Source organism: Schistocerca serialis, chromosome 8, assembly GCF_023864345.2.
Source record: "Schistocerca serialis cubense isolate TAMUIC-IGC-003099 chromosome 8, iqSchSeri2.2, whole genome shotgun sequence".
Taxonomy (NCBI): Eukaryota; Metazoa; Arthropoda; class Insecta; order Orthoptera; family Acrididae; genus Schistocerca; species Schistocerca serialis.
This window is the reverse complement of record NC_064645.1, coordinates 442,210,713-442,231,434: the sequence shown is the minus strand read 5'-3', so window position 1 is coordinate 442,231,434 and position 20,722 is coordinate 442,210,713. Positions and strand designations below refer to the sequence as shown.

Sequence of the window (20,722 nt, the reverse complement as noted above, 5' to 3'; positions counted from 1 at the left end):
ATGTCAATGAAAGCATAACCACAAAATAAATAAATAAAATAAAAACTGCTGTGTGCCTGATGACAGCATCAAATGATTTACCGAGCAATTGGTGGAAAGTAACAAAACCAATATTACTCAACTTATTAAAAGAAATCTGATTATGAGAAGATGTACCATATTTACCTGAGTACAAGATGACCCTGAATATAAGATGACCCCCTCCCCCTTTTTTTTAAGAGGCTCCTTGAGAAAAATTTATTTTTTAACATATTCTACCCAATCAAAATTGCAAACTTTTATTGAAATAAGGTATCTGCCTAAAAAGTTAATATTACGCGTATTCTAAACTTACAGCTTTTATTCGCTGTCTACTTTTTGATAATACAAGGAGAAATAAAATAAACAAAAAGGAATTGATTTCATTAATTATCTTCACTGCCTTTTTTGTTCACTTAGCCTGTTGTCTGTGGTATCACTATTTTTATTCATCATCATCATCATCATCATCCTAACGGGACAGCTAAGACCCTTACATCTGCATTGCCACAAGAATGTGTTGCAATGTCTGAGGTTGTGCTTATGGTGGGACCTGAGATTACAGCCACCTTGTTTCTTTCCCTCTGAACACACAGCAGATTTTGCTTCAATACTAACGTGAAAATGTTACAATGTCTCTTGCTTCTGACCATATCATCTGCCCGCCGCTCTTTCGTTGGCTGTGTAGAAGCAGCATCTGACAAAACCCAGTCATTCCTGTCATATCCTACACTGAGCGTTGACAACATTGCTGCACAAAACGTGTCATAATGCCACTGGCCCCAATGTAGACTTTTGGCATTTTCTGTGCAAATGTGAGCTATTGTTGAGTATTTGTCCAATTGTAAAATCAATTTGATTCCAAGTACAAATTGGTTCAGGCAAACTGTAGTTTAAACATGGCACATATTCAGAAAAAGTCAAAGCATGCAGAACAGATTCCCATGATTTGCAGCACTGCAAAATTTGCTGCCCACTCACCTCTTCCCTCTCCACTCTGATCGTAGGTCCCCCTTCAACCCTCCATAGTGATGTACTTGAGTAACAGTGAAACATGGATGGCCATATCTTCTAGGGTGTAGGTCATATGTAACAACAGCAACTAATACAAAAATAAGAGATCGCAATCAAGGTTCAGTCCAATTCTCGAACTTTTGCTCTTCCTGTGATAGAGTGAAGTCTCTTCGTGGTACCTTCACAATGTGTCTTCCGGCTGTAATTTATTGTTGCATTGACAATTGCCATCAGTTTAATGGATTTATTTCATTTGTTGATATTTAATTATGGATTAATTTTCTTTCTCATTTCATCTTAATGTCACCATCTTGTTCTAAAGATGATTAAAAGCCGGTGACATTTTTCCCCAGTAATTTAATATGTGGACAGCAACCGAATTTGTTGTTTGCAACTCACTTGGTTAATCATTACAATTGTTCATAACCAAATAGAATATTGACTTGGGTTCAGAATCAATTAATGGTTTTTGAAAGACAAGATGAATGTTACCTTTACCTCAAAAGCCGCATAAATGTATGTGTATGGTACCCATACATGTTCGAAAACTTTTATTGCAAACTTGTTCAAATAAAATAAAAGTTTGTGTGTTGATGTAATTTAATGCTATTGTCTCCTCTGTTTCACAAAATTGTGAGTTTTAAAGCAGAGCATTAGATTGCTGTTGTGGCTATTTCATAGTTTCTCTACTACACCTCACACTAGCACCGCTAGTGAAATGTCACGTGATTGTTCCAGCAAGGTTGATACTGCATCGAGTGCTTGTGTCAGGAAATCTTAAGCCTATTCCCATGAAAGCCTCATTTGCTAAGCCCAACCCTATGGAACTACACAAAATAAGTTTTTACAAAATCTTAATAGTCAAAACTTCATATGTAAATGTAAGATGACCCCTATATTAATCTGTTAAACAATGTAAAAATGATGACCTCAGCAGCAGTAATTTAATCTGTGATTATAAGATGACTCCATGTGTTTTTAATGACAAATATGGGAAAAAATTCATCTTATAATCAGGTAAATAAGGTAGCTACAGTGGATTATTATTCATACAATAAATCAGTTACAAGAGATAAACATTATTTGGCCATGCTGACCATCATGACCAGCAGTTAAATCCCAGGTGCATACAGCACAGCTGGTGTCAACAACAGATTTCATCACTGCAACTACTGTAGTTTGCATGCACCTGCTCTGCATGTTTCAAGAACCAGTAGTAGGCATGGAATCTAGAAATATACATCATCTACTTATGTATGGCTCTCATAGGGACCATGAAGACTTGATTAGACTAGTTGCAGTGTGCACAGACACCCCATACTCAAATTGCACAGGACTCCCCCCTAATAAGTGATACATTGTGAAATAGCTTCTGCTGTTCATTTTACAGTGGTTTGCAGAGTATGGATGTAGACACAGATGTAGACGGGTGTGCATTTTAGGAATCTCGATGAGCTGGTGTTTTGAACTGACTACAATAGAGAAGACCTCCACAGCACCACGTATTTCCAAAGCAATACAATGGTTGCCAAAGATATTACCAACATTTATATTGACTGTAACTGTTCACATTGTCTCAAAATGTCCCAAACCGGTGTTCACCAGTCTCTCAAAAGATGGCAGATTCTACAGAACAGCAAGTGTGAAGCAATAGCAACTATTGGTCAGAATAACACCCGAGACCTGACAGACAACATATGCAACCTTGTATGAGTATTAGCATTGATATATGTGGCTGCTGAAGACCAAGTGGAACCAAATGCCATATTAAGCATTTGAGATTGAATCTTCTGTATTTCAGGTCTGTGAAAGGGACTTAATTCCTTCAGTGGAATGTATGATAAATCAGATCTGATGGTGAAGGCCTTCTCCAGGCAATCCCATCAATGTTGATGATTGTAAAGACGTGTTTCAAGCCTAAATCTGAGATATAAAATAATTCAAGAAGACTGGTTTGATGGGGAGGGTGGCACTGCCCTATTCATTCATGAAATTATAGCATATCAGCTACTACCACTACTACTACTGCTACTACTACTACTACTACTACTACTACTGCTAATTAATAGTGGCAGACAGGGATGTCAACCTGGGACCCAGGTTTTAGTCCCATTCTGGCACATAGTTTTAATCTACCAGGAATTTCAGTTTATATTTATACTGCAGCCACCACATCAGTCATATCAGTCATATGGCAGGAAATTTCACCAGATCCAACCACCTTGATTAGTTTGTGGTTATCTGAATTCTCGTGATACATGATGGGGCTGTGAGGAAACAGATTGAAACAGTGAGGCTGTTCTTTCGCTAATGGAAGAGCAAAATGCTGTGTTGTTATACAACATTTTGTCCATGATGGTACTTCCATCTTATCAGACAAACTCGACTGTTTCAAATGACTCAGTGAGGTCAGATCGTTATCCCATCCTGATTGCTTTGACAACAGTCTTGCCCCCTCCACTTCACATAGCTGTGCCAAGAAGTTGTAATTGTGAAATAACTAACTGGGAAAATTATTTGAGACTTGGCTAAAGGAGGCAATTTCCTGACAGATAACTTAAGGTTGTCAAAAATTCAAACTCGAGAAACACCCCCCCCCCCCCCCCCACTTGTTCAGTTAATAAGTGATGTTCAGGAGCCTCTTTAGAACAATTATCATTTCTCTCTTAAAATAAAAAGCATAGTGCTGAGTAGTAACTGCTACTTAACATACTTAACAGGAAGTTTTATTACTACTCATTTCACTGGAATAATTCTTTTCTCAGCCTCTCACTTTGTGCAACATCTGTTTACTTTCCATAAATGAAATGTCAGACATGAACAACGTATTCATAGCATCCATGCAGACACAGTGCCAATATGCAGTGAAAATCTCCATTAATGGATGAAAGTTAACTATTCAACCATTTGTGGCCAGCACTTTATCTGTTATGATCTCTGAGCACAATAGACAACCCCCTCCCCCCCCCCCCCCTTTCTACTCTCAGAAGATTGTGGTTTATGGATTGGAAATGCAGCAGGTGATACAGTATGTTAATGTCACAGATGTACTTCCATGAAACAGTCTTCTCCAATTACCCCCATGGGATAGATGTTAGAGATTCCCCAACTTGCTTATTTGACTCAACAACAGAAAGTTATTTGAATCACATATTATTATCTGTAAATAGTGTCACAATCAACAAGTACCCTTGTGCAAGAGGCTATGCAAACCAAATAACCAATCTCCCATTAATATCACCACTATTTTTGCATCAAAAAATGCAACTCGTAAAATAATCATGTCATTTTTCAAGACTGTACTTGAAGATATAACTGAATGTGTTCCCATGGAGAATGTCTTTTCTAAATAACCTATTGTCTGTCAAATGGTAGCGCTGTATTTATTTATTCCTTAATCTTTTATCTGCTGAAAGGCCTTATGCAGCCAAAAAGTAATATTCCTCCCTCATCCTCAGTGATGTAAATGAATTTTATTTGTTGCCAGCTACTATGTGTTCTCTATAAAATGCAATAAAATTGCTTTTAGTATCACCTGTATTTATATAATATGGTGCATGGTAGGTATACCCACCACCAGCCAAATAAAATGAAACATTATTTCCTTACATTACTTTTTCCAAATATGTGCAAACTATGAAGCAACAATGTAGGTAAAGATAGATTGCTACTTACCAGACAGGCAAAATTAAAGGACACTTAAACAGTGCTTTCAGTCATAGCCTTCATCAGCAAAATACAAACAGAGAAACACACACCATTCATACACACAAGTGAGCACACCTTCTGGACACGTGAACACCAACACCTGCACCTCAGGCCACAATGCAACTATCACATGGGATGGAAGCAGGAGTCTGGAGGGGGCAGGGAAGGGATAGGGATAGTAGTATATGCATGAGGGAGAGAGGAACGGTGCCTGGTGGAGTGTGCAAGGACTAGACTGCCAACAGGTGCAGTGTCTGGAGGTTGTGAGGCTGGGTGGTGGGAAAAAAAGGAGAGGAATGCAGAAAGATGAGCAGGTGTGTTGGCAGAGGGTAGCATACAAAGAGGCTGGGAGACAAGAATGAGGAGGAGATGGTAGGACAGAGAGGGTGGGACTGTTGGGTGGAGGGTGTGGGGACAGTAATTCACCATAAGTTGAAGCTGGGATAATTACAGTAGTGGAGAATGTGTTGTAAGGATAAATCCCATCTGTGCAGTTGAGAAAAGCTGGTGGTGGAAGGGAGGATCCAAATGGTTCAGATAGTGAAGCAGTCATTGAAATCAAGCATGCTATGCTCAGCTGCACGTTGTGCAACAGGGTGGTCTACTTTGTTCATGATCACAGTTTGGCAGTCGCTGTTCATCATAATTGGTCAGTAGTCACACCAATATAAAAAGATGTGCAATGATTACAGCATAGCTGGTCAATGACATGACTGCTTTCACAGGTGGTCCATCCAGTGATGGGATAGGATAAACCTTTGACATGACTGGAATAGGAAGTGCTGGGTGGGTCTTGCATGTGGGTCTTCCACAGAGGTATGATTCTCATAGCAAGGAGTTGGAATTGTGAATGGCACAGGGATGGACTAGGGTGTTGTAGAGCTTGGGTGGGCAATGGAACACCACTTCAGGATGGGTGGGAAACATCTCAAGTAGGATGTCCCTCGTTTCAGGGCATGATGATAGGTAATCAAAGTCCTGGCAAAGGATGTGGTTCAGTTGTTCCAATGTAGGTGGTACTGGGTGATGAAGGGGGCGCTCATTTGTGGCCTGTTGTTAGGGGTTGTGGGAGGATTGGGGATGTGAGGGGAAATGGTACAGGAGATCTGTTTGTGGACTAGATTTGGGGGATAGTGCCAGTCTGTGAAGGCCTTGGTGAGACCCTCAGCACACTAAGCAAGAAAGTTCTGGTCACTGCAGATATGCTGTCCCCGGGTGGCCAGGCTGTGTGGGAGGGTTTTTAAGTTTGAAAGGGATGACAGCTTTCGAAATGCAGGCTAGATTACAGGCAGTTGGTTGGAGCTGTCAGTCAGTGATGGCCAAAATTCCTTCAGTGGGGGCACAATAACCATGCACAATGGGGTGTCCAGAATGAATTTTGGGGAGCATGTAGAAGGTAGGTGTGCGGGATGTCATAAGGGTAAGGAGGGAAATGGATTCAGACGAAAGGTTCCAGGAAGGACCTGAGGCTTTAGGCAGGTATTGGAGGTTTTGTTGGACTGCTGGAATGGGATCACTCTGGCAGAGTTTGTAGGTGGAAGAGTCAGATAATTGGTGGAGGCCCTCTGCTAGATAGTCACTCCAATTTGTAACAACAGTGGTAGAACCTTTGCCTGCAGGTAGGATGATTAGGTCAGGATGTGTTTTGAGGTTGTGTATGGCTATTATTTCTTCTGCTAAAAGGGTGGTGTTCTGAGAAGGGATCTGGGGAAGGATGGCGAGGCTAAGTTGAAGGTAGGGAATTCCTGGAAGGTGGGAGCAGTTGGGGGGGAGACAGGATCACTATTGGATGGTGGTGTGAACTGGCAGAGGCAGGGTTCGATGTTGGAATTAGGTTGGTTTTGGATGGTGGGATTGTCAGCAAAGAAGTGCTTCTACTGTAAGGATTGGGTGGATTGTATATCTTTCATCAGTCAAGCATGGTTAAATTTGGATGTACAGCTAAAGATGAGGTCTTTGGCTAGGCTGAAACTTCTGTGAAGCTGATAGTTTAGGAGAAAAGCTTAACAACAGTGTTACGGGAATGTTTTAGCTCTGGATTTGGTGGCGTGTTGGTAGGGCGTTTTAGGGGATATGGCAAGTTAAAAATGTCAGGTAAGCAGCTGGGTTCCACCACCATCATTATGAATCATGGTGACTATTTGGCAGAGGGTGTTTGCCAATTATCTGACTCCTCCACCTATAAACTCTGTCAGAGTGATCTCATCCCAGAAGTCCATCACAACATCCAATGCCTACTTAAAGCCTTAGGCCCCTCCCAGAACCTCTCCCATGAACCCATTTCCCTCCTAATCCCTGTGACTCTCCACACACCCACCTCCTATGTGCTCCTCAAAATCTCCAAACCCAGCAATCCTGGATGCCCCATTATGGCTTGTTTTTGCGATCCCACTGAAATAATTTCAGCCCTCATTGACCAACACCTCCAACCAGTTGCGCATAATCTAGCATCATGCATCAAAGATACCAACCACTTCTTTCACTGACTCTCCACCATCCCAACCCCTTTACCCTGGATCCCTAGTCATAACTGTTGACGTCACCTCCCTGTATACCAGCATCCCTCATACCAGTGGTCTTACTGCTATTGATCACTACTTTTTCCAACATCCTTCAGACCTACTACCCCATTCCTCATACACCTTTCAACTGTATCCTAACCCACAACTACTTCTCCTTTGAAGGGAGGTATGCAAACAATCCACAACACAGCTGTGGGCAATCTCCTATGCCAACCTTTTCATGGGCCATCTAGAGGAGACCTTCCTAGCCTCCCAAAACGCCAGACTCTTAGTCTGGTTTCAGGTTCATTGATTAGATCTTCATGATCTGGACGTAGGGTCAAGACACCCTATCGTCGTTCCTTCACAACGTCAACGTCTTCTCTCCCACCCGCTTCACCTGATAATCCTCAACTCAACTTGCCACCTTTGTAGATGTTGACCTCCTACTCCTCTCTGATGGATCCATCAGCACCTCTGTCCATATTAAATCCACCAACCACTGACAGTACCTGCATCTTTGAGAGCTGTCGTACCTTCCACGCCAAAAAATCCATCCCATACAGCCTGACCACCTGGGTACAATGTATCAGCAGTGACAAGAACTCCCTTGCTCAGTATACTAAGGGTCTCACCAAGGCCTCCACAGACATGCACTATCCCCCATACCTAGTCCGCAAACCGATCCCCCATTCCTGTTCTCCTCACACCCCCAATCCTCACACCGCCCCCCAGGGACCAGCCACAAAGGGGTGTCTCCTTTGTCACTCAGTATCATCTAGATTGTAACAGCTGAACCACATCCTTCACCAGGGTGTTGGATTATCTATCATCATGCCCTGAAATGAGAGACATTCTACCAGAGGTGCTTCCCACCCCTCCCTAAGCTGGTGTTCTCTCATCCACCCAACCTCTACAATATCCTAGTCCATCCCTATGTCTCTCCCAATCCCAACCCCTTGCCAAAAGGATCATATCCCTGGGGGAGACCCAGGTGCAAGACCTTACCAGTCCACACACTCAGCACTTCCTATTCCAGTCCTGTCACAGGTTTATTCTACACCATCAGGGGCCAGGCCTCCCTGAAAGCATCCATGTCATTTACCAGCTGTGCTGCAATCATTGCACAGGTTTTTATATTGGTAGGACTACCAACCAGCTGTCCTCCAGGATGAACAGCCACTGCCAAATGTGACCAGCTTTTCTGAATTGTACAGATGGGAGTTATCCTTACAACACATTCTCCACTCCTGTAATTAACCCAGACACAACCTAAGGCATCATACTGTCCCCACACCCTCCACCAACAGTTTCCACCCCCTCTGTCATATTATCTCCTCCCCGTTCTCATCTCCCAGCTTCTTTGTTTGCCACCCTCTGCCAACTCACCCACCCATCTTTCCCCCCTCCTCTCCTTTTTGTTCCTTTTTTCCTCATCTTCCTGCCCTACACCCTCCTGGCACTTCACCTGTTGGCACTCTTGTCCCTGCACACTCCCACCAGACAGCATTCCTCTCTCCACTCACCCATACACTACTATCCCTTCCCCTTGCCCGCCCCCTCCAGATTGCTGCTTTCATCACATGTGATAGCTGCATTGTGTCCCCGAGTTGTAGGAGTTGGCAGTCATGTGTGCATCAGGTGTGCTTGCTTGTGTGTATGAATGCTGTGTGTTTCTCTGTTCCTGTTTTGCTGTTGAAGGCTGTGACTGAAAGCTTTGTGTAAGTATCTTTTAATTTTACCCACCTGCAACATAATGTGTCTTTTTTACAGTAAGTAGCAATCTATCTTCTCCTACATAGTTGATATTTCTACCTGGAGTTTCCATTGTCTAAACTATTAAACATACAGGTAAAGAGCAAATGACATTCATTGGGCATATAATCTGAGGTAAGGTTGAGAAAAATCAATGCAGTAAGCCATTAAGCTAGTTTATTTTTTTTTTAAATAGGTAGTAAACTGTTTCTTTCAATTTTCTCTGAAGCAGTTGAAGATACATAAAAAATGCATGTACCTTTTTTGTGAAAGCTTGACATAGTGTCAGGTGGAGATAAATCTGTGACAACTACTTTATTTTTAATACTTTGTAAAGAAAGACACAACAATAGACTGTAATAAAAAAATTATATGTATGTACCTTTTCTGTTATTAGATGACTGAAGGTACAGAAAACATACATTTGTGCATTTCTGCAGAAAATTACATTAAGAATCCTGAATTTTGCTGTTAGAAATGACAGTAATGAGTCAGCTCTAATCCAAAACAGAAAAGTAATTGGAAATTTCTTGCTGGAAGTTCGTGCTGACATATGAATGTCTGTCGTCTTGAGATGGTGAAAATTTTCACAACAGCAATAGGCCTAAGTGGGAACCAGATGTAATTAGCTGTATTCACACAAATTTTGAGCTGTGGTTCAGCAGTTAATGTGCTGTTTAGTAACAAAAATATGGATGCAGACAACAGCACATTTTTATGTTAGCATAGATTTGCAGCTCACACAGAGTTTAACTAATTGGTAGTTTATAATCCATGTGTATTTAATGATTTCACAGTCACTGATGCATAGTGGTGTTAAATTTGTTAGGACAGGTACAGAGATAGTACTGAAGGCTGCACGTCGCCAATGTCGAGCCCATTCGCAAGCTCTGAAGGCCCACCTGGCAGATGCATTGTCTCGGGTCAGGCAAGGCCTCGCGGCATCTCCTGCACCTCTGGCCAGAGTTGGATCAGCCAATGGGTCTGGCCAAGTCGACACACTCTCCAGTTCCTTACCTGAGATGCAGGCCTCTCTAGTGCTTGCCACTGTCGAAAAAGTGAAAGGCATTCTGCAGGATTTATTGGTATGTTTCTCATTTTCTTATGTGTAATTTAATGCTACATAGCAGCTTTTATAGATGTATGTAACTGTTGGAATTAGACTATCACCATTATTTTGTTCCATCATCATTCGGGTATGCATCTGGGACAGTACAATTTCTTCTTCGAGTTTTTCTGCTGTTAATCTTACAGCCATCTTCAGGGTGAGTTGGTGACAAAATTAGAACCACTTGACGAAACACTGTGAAGTAATCGCATGTGCATCAGAGATAAGATAGTCAACACAAGAACGTCTGTCATAGATAAAACTTTATGCACCTAAGAATAAAACGTAGCAAGTGCTGAGTCAGCAAATACTCAGTGCTTACGAATGATGTGATTAATCTTTAAAAAGGATGGCATATGTTGAATACTGGGCAGTAAAGACTCAAAACAATAATTCCTCTGAGAGCATAGACATGAAATGGATGGTTTCCATGTTTTGTATCCCCTTATGTGTAAAATGGTTCTTCAAGAATCGGCAGAATAATGAAGAAGCTTGAAATAGATGCAATCTTTCATCTACTGCCCAAAATGACAAATCTTCTGGGATCTGTAAAAGATGATGTGCTTTTATTAAAGGTGGGTATTTATGAAATTTCTTGTCAGTCTAGTGAAAGTTACCTGCTGTACTAGGACGGTGCACCAGAGACCAGGGACACATCCAGCTTTTGCAGCCCAATAAATCACAGTGGCTGAACATTGTAATTCCACTGACCATTCCATGGATCATAGGAAAGCCAAGATATTGGCAGTGGCTTCATCCTACTGGGATTCAATTGTCAAGGAGGCTGTGGAAATACAATTAGCAGACAACCTGCTCAACTGAGATGAGGGTTTCCATGTTGACAAATCATAGCAATCACTCATTTCAAATCTGTTATCCCAGAGGAATTATTGTTTTGAGTCTTCCATTTAAATAATTAACCGCATGATTTGTGAGCACCATGGATTTACTGACTCGCCACTTGCTATGGTTTATTTTTGCATGTATTAAGTTTTATGTGTGACTGACAATCTTGTTGCTGACAGTCTCTTCTCCGACACACGTGCAGTTACTCTACAGTATTGTGTCAAGTTGTTTTAATTCTGTGAGCAACTCACCTTTAACATTACTGTATGGTTATCAGCCAAAATATCTGAAGAAGAAATAATACTGCCAAGGATGCATGCCCGAAAGATGGTGTAATATTCTATCCACTGGAAAACGTAAAGAAATACTTGTAAATGGTTTGATCATGGGACACTCAGTGATAATGCGTATTCATCATACTAGTACCAGGAGCCTACTGGCTGTATCAGGTGCCCACATCTTAGTTTTTTAAATCAGTTAGTACATAACTAGCTCCTTCTACACGTGGGATGTGAATTCTACATTATTCATGGCTCAGAATGTCATTCAAGGGTGAGATAGTTTAGTATCTGCACGTGTGTAACAATGCCACTACACAACAGTCAGTACAAGTACTTCATGGGCTGATGGTGGTTCAGTAATAACTGGGGAGCAGAAATCTGTAAGAGGAAATGAAAACTCACAATGTGAGTCAATATCCAGAAAGCAGACAGTCTGAACCCTTGTAGAGATGTGCATGGGGATAACTCAGGACACTGCTGGCATGGGTGCCTATCAACTGAGTACTAGGCAACAACATTAGGCATTATGAACAGCATGAGGTCCCCAGCAGTTGAACTCAGAGTAAGCACTGGCCTGCTCAGCTTACTGCTGCCTTCAGATAAACACCTGTGTCAGAGGGCCTGCCCATGGAACGTGGCACACACGCCTTCAATAGGAGCTTTCCACACTGTTCCGCAGTGCTGCAAAGGCCAGCTCATCTGTCTCCTCCATCACAATGTCCGCTGGTGGAGATACTAAATCCCTCAAACCTGAGACAGCCACGTAGAGCCGAAAATGGCTGGGCTTGAGCCATGACCTCTGGCACAGAACTGGAGAGGCTGCTGGAGAACATGACAACAGATTTACCACCAAAGGGGGTAATGCTGACACTGCTGTTTCCACTGGAAGGGCGGAAGGGCATAGAGGCTGAAGCAGTGGGGTTCCACTGCAGCTTTGGAGGTGAGGCCATTGAGGCCATCTCGATTGGTGAGGGGGGAGGGGGGGGGGGCGAGGAGAAGGTGGTGAAGCAGGAGGAGGGGAGGGTGGATCAAAATCCATTGGCTCTACATCAGCAGGTGTGAGCATGACTGGGACTTGAGGCTGCAGGCAACAGGAGGACAGTGGAAAGTGCGGCAACATGGAAGCACGCCCCTGCAAGTGGGAGACCACTCTTGGAATGACGTCGTGACCATTGCTGCCACCCGGTGGACCAGAACACAATGGCAGTGATGTCCTAATAGGACAGGGTGCAACTGATTTGCATTACAGGTTAGCTGCTCCCTACACCACAAATAACTGCCGACCTTTGTGGCACCAGGCAGCCACCTCTGCTGTTGGCAAAAGGACCAGGCCCTAACAGCAGCCCCAGGATGAAAATGCAGTGGGCCATGATTGCCCATGGCATGTGACTTAGGGTGCAACAAATCCACTAGACCCCTCAGCTGGTGTCCATGCAAACACTGTACCGGACTGCGTCTGTTGACTGGCGTCACCCAGCGCATAGCCAGAAAAGTCGATGACAATACATCCTCATGCAAACATGCAGACACTGACTTCTTCATTTTGGTCTTGAATGTATGCATGAAGCACTCCACCTCTGAGATAGAAGCCTGGTAAATTGGGGCAGTAGCCAGATGCTGGATTCTGTTACAAATGCAAAAGTCTTCGGATTCCTGTGACACAAATTGCCTGTTGGTATCAGGCACTATAGTCCTGGGGGATGTCTCAGTGGCAAAAATAACCAACAATTCACGAGCAGTGGCGGTTGATGATATGGGGGCCAGCTTGGCTACATCTGGGAAATCGGATAATGCATCATCCATCAACAACCACTACATGCTGTCCAAAACCAGACATTTGAAATTGGCAAGCACCCTGTCCCAAGAATGTACTGGGAGTAGCCAAGGAGGAAACTATTGTGACAGTGCAACCTGTTTTTGTGCACAATTCCCGCAAGTATGCTCCAGACATTCGATGTCACAATCGATCGTAGACCAATAGGTGAGACGACGTGCCAGTGTCTCCATACAAGTCATACCACAGTGCAATGCATGCAGCAGCTGGAACATGCGAGGGCACAATGCCAGGGGGACAACCACTAAACAGCATTACTCCTCTTTGGCAAGGGACAATTTGAATTGATCACACAGGAGAAAAAAGTGTATGCTACACTGGATCCACACCCAAAGAGAAACACTCCAGCCACCTGGACTACTGAAATGATTTTCGGGAAAAGTGGGTCAGCCGCCATGGTGATCATGACTTCCAGTGCTGTCAAGGAAAAATCCGACAGGGTTTGCTATAAGGCATCATTTGACATGAACATGAGAGCCTCTTGCTCACCAAATTCTAGATTGGGTCCCACCAGTAGCTGCGATAGTGCATAATCATTGGCATGCTAGGCAGTGGAGCATTAACAAATATCATAGCAATAATCAGAAAAACAATAATAGATGACAAATATTTACGACTAAAACAAATAAGCTAATGTACCATTCCACAGAACATCCTGCAGAAGCCTGTTTAGGGAACTAGGCATACTAACTACTGCTTCCCAATATATTTATTCCTTAATGAAATTTGCCATTAAAAATATATCACTTTTTCAAACCAACAGCTCAATTCATGGAATCAATACTAGAAATAAGAATAATCTTCACAAGGATTTAAAGTCACTTAGTCTTGTACAAAAAGGTGTGCATTATTCAGGAACAAACATTTTCAATAACTTGCCAGCAGCCATAAAAAGCTTAGCAACCAATGAAATTCAGTTTAAGAGAAGCCTAAAGGATTTATTGGTGGTCAACTCCTTCTACTCCATTGATGAATTTCTCAGTAAAACCAACTGACTTGTATAAATATCTAAAAAAACAGATGATGTGACTTACCGAACGAAAGTGCTGGCAGGTCGATAGACACACAAACAAACACAAACATACACACAAAATTCAAGCTTTCGCAACAAACGGTTGCTTCATCAGGAAAGAGGGAAGGAGAGGGAAAGACGAAAGGCTGTGGGTTTTAAGGGAGAGGGTAAGGATTCATTCCAATCCCGGGACCGGAAAGACTTACCTTAGGGGGAAAAAGGACAGGTATACACTCGCGCGCGCGCGCGCGCGCGCGCGCGCGCGCCCACACACACACACACACACACACACACACACACACACACATAACCATCCGCACATACACAGACACAAGCAGACATTGGTAAAGGCAAAGAGTTTGGGCAGAGATGTCAGTCGAGGCAGAAGTACAGAGGCAAAGATGTTGTTGAAAGACAGGTGAGGTATGAGCGGCGGCAAATTGAAATTAGTGGAGGTTTAGGCCTGGCGGATAACGAGAAGAAAGGATATACTGAAGGGCAAGTTCCCATCTCCGGAGTTCTGACAGGTTGGTGTTAGTGGGAAGTATCCAGATAACCCGGACGGTGTAACACTGTGCCAAGATGTGCTGGCCGTGCACCAAGGCATGTTTAGCCACAGGGTGATCCTCATTACCAACAAACACTGTCTGCCTGTGTCCATTCATGCAAATGGACAGTTTGTTGCTGGTCATTCCCACATAGGAAAGCTTCACAGTGTAGGCAGGTCAGTTGGTAAATCACGTGGGTGCTTTCACACGTGGCTCTGCCTTTGATCGTGTACGCCTTCCGGGTTACAGGACTGGAGTAGGTGGTGGTGGGAGGGTGCATGGGACAGGTTTTACACCGGGGGCGGTTACAAGGGTAGGAGCCAGACGGTAGGGAAGGTGGTTTGGGGATTTCATAGGGATGAACTAAGAGGTTACGAAGGTTAGGTGGACGGCGGAAAGACACTCTTGATGGAGTGGGGAGGATTTCGTGAAGGATGGATCTCATTTCAGGGCAGGATTTGAGGAAGTCGTATCCCTGCTGGAGAGCCACATTCAGAGTCTGATCCAGTCCCGGAAAGTATCCTGTCACAAGTGGGGCACTTTTGTGGTTCTTCTGTGGGAGGTTCTGGGTTTGAGGGGATGAGGAAGTGGGTCTGGTTATTTGCTTCTGTACCAGGTCGGGAGGGTAGTTGCGGGATGCGAAAGCTGTTTTCAGGTTGTTGGTGTAATGGTTCAGGGATTCCGGACTGGAGCAGATTCATTTGCCACGAAGACGTAGGCTGTAGGGAAGGGACCGTTTGATGTGGAATGGGTGGCAGCTGTCATAATGGAGGTACTGTTGCTTGTTGGTGGGTTTGATGTGGACAGACGTGTGAAGCTGGCCATTGGACAGATGGAGGTCAACATCAAGGAAAGTGGCATGGGATTTGGAGTAGGACCAGGTAAATCTGATGGAACCAAAGGAGTTGAGGTTGGAGAGGAAATTCTGGAGTTCTTCTTCACTGTGAGTCCAGATCATGAAGATGTCATCAATAAATCTGTACCAAACTTTGGGTTGGCAGGCCTGGGTAACCAAGAAGGCTTCCTCTAAGCGACCCATGAATAGGTTGGCGTACGAGGGGGCCATCCTAGTACCCATGGCTGTTCCCTTTAATTGTTGGTATGTTTGGCCTTCAAAAGTGAAGAAGTTGTGGGTCAGGATGAAGCTGGCTAAGGTAATGAGGAAAGAGGTTTTAGGTAGGGTGGCAGGTGATCGGCGTGAAAGGAAGTGCTCCATCGCAGCGAGGCCCTGGACGTGCGGTATATTTGTGTATAAGGAAGTGGCATCAATGGTTACAAGGATGGTTTCCGGGGGTAACAGACTGGGTAAGGATTCCAGGCGTTCGAGAAAGTGGTTGGTGTCTTTGATGAAGGATGGGAGACTGCATGTGATGGGTTGAAGGTGTTGATCTACGTAGGCAGAGATACGTTCTGTGGGGGCTTGTTAACCAGCTACAATGGAGCGGCCGGGATGATTGGGTTTGTGAATTTTAGGAAGAAGGTAGAAGGTAGGGGTGCGGGGTGTCGGTGGGGTCAGGAGGTTGATGGAGTCAGGTGAAAGGTTTTGTAGGGGGCCTAAGGTTCTGAGGATTCCTTGAAGCTCTGCCTGGACATCAGGAATGGGATTACCTTGGCAAACTTTGTATGTGGTGTTGTCTGAAAGCTGACACAGTCCCTCAGCCACTTACTCCAGACGATCAAGTACCACGGTCGTGGAACCCTTGTCCGCCGGAAGAATGAGGATGGAACGGTCAGCCTTCAGATCACGGATAGCTTGGGTTTCAGCAGTGGTGATGTTGGGAGTAGGATTAAGGTTTTTTAAGAAGGATTGAGAGGCAAGGCTGGAAGTCAGAAATACCTGGATGGTTTGGAGAAGGTGATTTTGAGGAAGAGGAGGTGGGTCCCGCTGTGACAGAGGACAGAACTGTTCCAGGCAGGGTTCAATTTGGATAGTGTCTTGGGGAGTTGGATCATTAGGAGTAGGATTAGGATCATTTTTCTTCGTGGCAAAGTGATATTTCCAGCAGAGAGTACGAGTGTAGGACAGTAAATCTTTGACAAGGGCTGTTTGGTTGAATCTGGGAGTGGAGCTGAAGGTGAGGCCTTTGGATAGGACAGAGGTTTCGGATTGGGAGATAGGTTTGGAGGAAAGGTTAACTACTGAATTAGGGTGTTGTGGTTCCAGATTGTGTTGATTGGGATTTTGAGGTTTTGGAGGGAGTGGAGCTGGAAGTGGGAGATTGAGTAGATGGGAGAGACTGGGTCTGTGTGCAATGAGAGGAGGTTGAGGTTTGCTGGAAAGGTTGTGAAGGGTGAGTGAGTTGCCTTTCCGGAGGTGGGAAACCAGGAGATTGGATAGTTTTTTAAGGTGGAGGGTGGCATGCTGTTCAAGTTGCCGCCGCTCATACCTCACCTGTTTTTCAACAACATCTTTGCCTCTTTACTTCCGCCCCGACTGACATCTCTGCCCAAACTCTTTGCCTTTACAAATGTCTGCTTGTGTCTGTGTATGTGCGGATGGATATGTGTGTGTGTGTGCGAGTGTATACCTGTCCTATTTTCCCCCTAAGGTAAGTCTTTCCGCTCCCGGGATTGGAATGACTCCTTACCCTCTCCCTTAAAACCCACATCCTTTCGTCTTTCCCTCTCCTTCCCTCTTTCCTGATGAAGCAACCGTTTGTTGTGAAAGCTTGAATTTTGTGTGTGTATATATATATATATATATATATATATATATATATATATATATATATATAGACACACACACACACACACACACACACACACACACACACACAGATGATGTGACTTACCGAACGAAAGTGCTGGCAGGTTGATAGACACACAAACATACACATGAAATTCAAGCTTTCGCAACAAGCTGTTGCCTCATCAGGAAAGAGGGAAGGAGACCACCAATAAATCCTTTAGGCTTCTCTTAAACTGAATTTCATTGGTTGCTAAGCTTTTTATGGCTGCTGGCAAGTTATTGAAAATGTTTGTTCCTGAATAATGCACACCTTTTTGTACAAGACTAAGTGACTTTAAATCCTTGTGAAGATTATTCTTATTTCTAGTATTGATTCCATGAATTGAGCTGCTGGTTTGAAAAAGTGATATATTTTTAATGACAAATTTCATTAAGGAATAAGTATATTGGCAAGCAGTAGTTAGTATACCTAGTTCCCTAAACAGGCTTCTGCAGGATGTTGTTGAGTTCACACCACATATAACTCTTACTGCACGTTTTTGTGCCCAGAAAACTTTAGCTTGGCTTGATGAATTACCCCAAAAAATAATCCCATATGACATTATGGAATGAAAGTAAGCATAGCATGCCACCTTCTTCATTTTTATATCCCCTATGTGTAGTAACACTGTTCACGTTTACGTCGCACTTCACTTAGTGTAGACCGGGACTGTGTCCTAGGCATGCCCGATGTTAACTGACTGGGCATGGCCCGTGCTGCCGGAGTTGTTGTTGTTGTTATGCTGGCAGAGGTCGCGTCCGAATTCTCGATTGCCCTCTGGTGGACGGGACTCTACTTGCGGCAACTACCGTCCATGATGCGCCGTGCCGATGTGTGCCTCCCGCGATCTTTCTGGTGGCTATTGCACTCCTCCTCTTTCGGGGGGTGAAGCCACTGTGATCCACTGCATCGGAAGGTGGAGCTTCGGGCAGGAGCGATGACCTCCACATCCATTGGAAGGCTGGAGTCGAGGGGATCTGCCAACCCTCGAGCCGGAACCTTCGAATACGGCTGGAAGTGACCCACATGAAGAGGACCCCGTCATCCCACAACCGGAGCCCGGGACAGAACGGGCGACAAGCTGTCGAACTCCAGATCCTGTTCCACCTCGGGAGGTGCAAGACCCAGTGGCGGGGATGATGGGGAAGGGACGACCACATGTGAACCAGCCTCCTGAGAAACCGGGCCTGCGAGGGGGGCCGGCTCTCGCTGGGGCATCTCGAACGATGGCGATGCCGGTGCTGGAGCTACTGGAGGCTGCCAAGGCTGAGAACCATCGCAGTGCGGCAGAGTCACAGAGGGGAGAGGCGGTAATGTCCCCTGCGAAACCAACACAGGTGCCGGCAATGGGGAAGCCGGTGTCCGAGAGGTCGGAGGGTGGGTGCCCAAACGTGGACGTAGCTGATTTTGGTGACGACGTACCACCCGGTCCCCTGCCTGCAAGGTATAGAGCCGGCGGCCATTTCGGCACAGGACCACCGCCGGTATCCAACATGGATTGCGACCAAACCCACGGGCCCAGACCGACATACCCAGCGGGAAGCCAGGTACTCCATTTTGCAAAGACTGGCGAGGACCAGGCCGGAGGAGGTGCAGCAGTCCTAGGTTGACGCCCATGGAGGAGCTCTGCGGGGCTGCGTTCTCCCATTGGTGTGGTCCGGTATGCCGTCAGGAAAAACGTCAATGCTTCCTCCGCAGGAAATTTGTGCACATACTTTTTCATCTGCGTCTTAAATGTGCGCACCATGCACTCGGCTTCCCCATTTGATTGTGGATGGAAGGGGGGAGAGCAAACGTGCCAAATACTGAAGCGCCTACAAAAATCCTGGAAGGTCTGCGAAATAAACTGCGGTCCATTGTCCGAGACCAGGGTGATTGGCAGACCTTGAACAGAAAAGATTTTTGCTAGTGCCTGGATTGCAACTTCTGAAGTGGTTGAGGAGCAGCGAACCACATATGGGAATCGGGAATAAGCATCAATGACAATGAGCCAAAAGCCATTGAGAAACGGGCCCGCAAAATCGATGTGAACACGTTCCCATGCTTGGGTTGCTGGCGGCCATGAAGAGAACGCTGCCCTGGGAGATGCCTGTTGGCTCGCACACTGGGAACAGGCAGCCACCAAGTGCTCAATTTCTCTGTCAATACTGGGCCAGTACACATGTCTGAGAGCCAAGGTTTTAGTACGGGAAACACCCCAGTGCCCCGCATGTAATAACGTGAGGACTTCCCTTCGTAAACTTGCAGGAACAACCGCGCGAGGAGCTGTATCATCGGGAGCCAGAAGGAGAACTCCTTTCAAGACCGAGAGGCGGTCTCATAGAATAAAATAATTACGAAGAGGGTCCGAGGCCCGGCCCGGAGGGCGGGATGACCACCCCTGCTGAATGAGGCGAACTACTTGCCGGAGAACCACCGTTTCTCTGGCGACTCGAGAACTAGTGATCGGGAAGCCATCAACCGCTTGGCGGGACGCCACATCCAAATGAAAACACATAATCTCCTCTCGATCGAACATAGGATCCGGGCCCACTGGAAGATGGGAAAGAGCGTCGGCGTTGGCATGCTGTCCGGTAGGGCGAAAATGAATGTCATAATGGTACTTAGAGAGGAACAAGGCCCAGCGCTGTAGTCTGTGGGCCGCCCTATCCGGAATCTGAGAGGCGGGGCCAAATAACGATATTAACGGCTTATGGTCAGTGATTAACTGAAACTTCGTGCCATACAAGAAAGGGTGAAGCTTGGTAACAGCGTAGACAATGGCCAAAGCCTCTTTTTCCACCTGGGAGTAATGGGCCTGTGCGGGACTAAGAGTTTTAGATGCAAACGCCAGTGGTTGCTCAGAACCATCTGCATTGCGACGGGCCAGGACCAGCTCCACCCCATACTGCAAAGCATCTGTAGCCAGGACCAACGGCTTATGGGGATCAAAAGTAGCCAAACAAGGCGCTGACGTGAGGAGGCCCTTCAACGATGTGAACGCTCGTTCGCATGCAGGCGACCAATCAAAAGGAACACCGTTGCGCAGAAGGCAGTACAGGGGGCGGGCTATGGTGGAAGCCCGGGGAATGAACTGGTGGTAATAGGCTATCTTGCCTAAAAAAGCTTGTAACTCTTTCAGTGAAGCGGGTCGAGGAAGGTCGACAATACCTTGGACCAAACTTCCTAGTGGCTGGATGCCATGCCGAGAGATGGTGTAGCCCACATACTCAATGGACGGTTGGAAGAAGTTTGACTTATGCAGGTTGCAACGCAAGCCCACAGACCTGAATTTGAGAAAGAGGGTGCGAAGGTTGTGCAAGTGTTCCTTCGTGCTGTGGCCTGTGACAATTATGTCATCCAGGTAATTAATACAATGAGGGATTGTC

The 20,722-nt window shown here is 45.1% G+C and overlaps 1 protein-coding gene across 1 annotated transcript in view; it reads left to right on the top strand.

The window, feature by feature from the left end:
- LOC126416121 (vacuolar protein sorting-associated protein 51 homolog) overlaps window positions 1-20,722 on the top strand; it is a 121,201-nt gene that overhangs the window by 66,718 nt on the left and 33,761 nt on the right. The window contains exon 9 of the mRNA XM_050083646.1: window positions 9,826-10,081. Within this exon, the coding sequence (XP_049939603.1) occupies window positions 9,826-10,081 (256 nt within the window). The remainder of the gene's footprint in view (window positions 1-9,825; window positions 10,082-20,722) is intronic.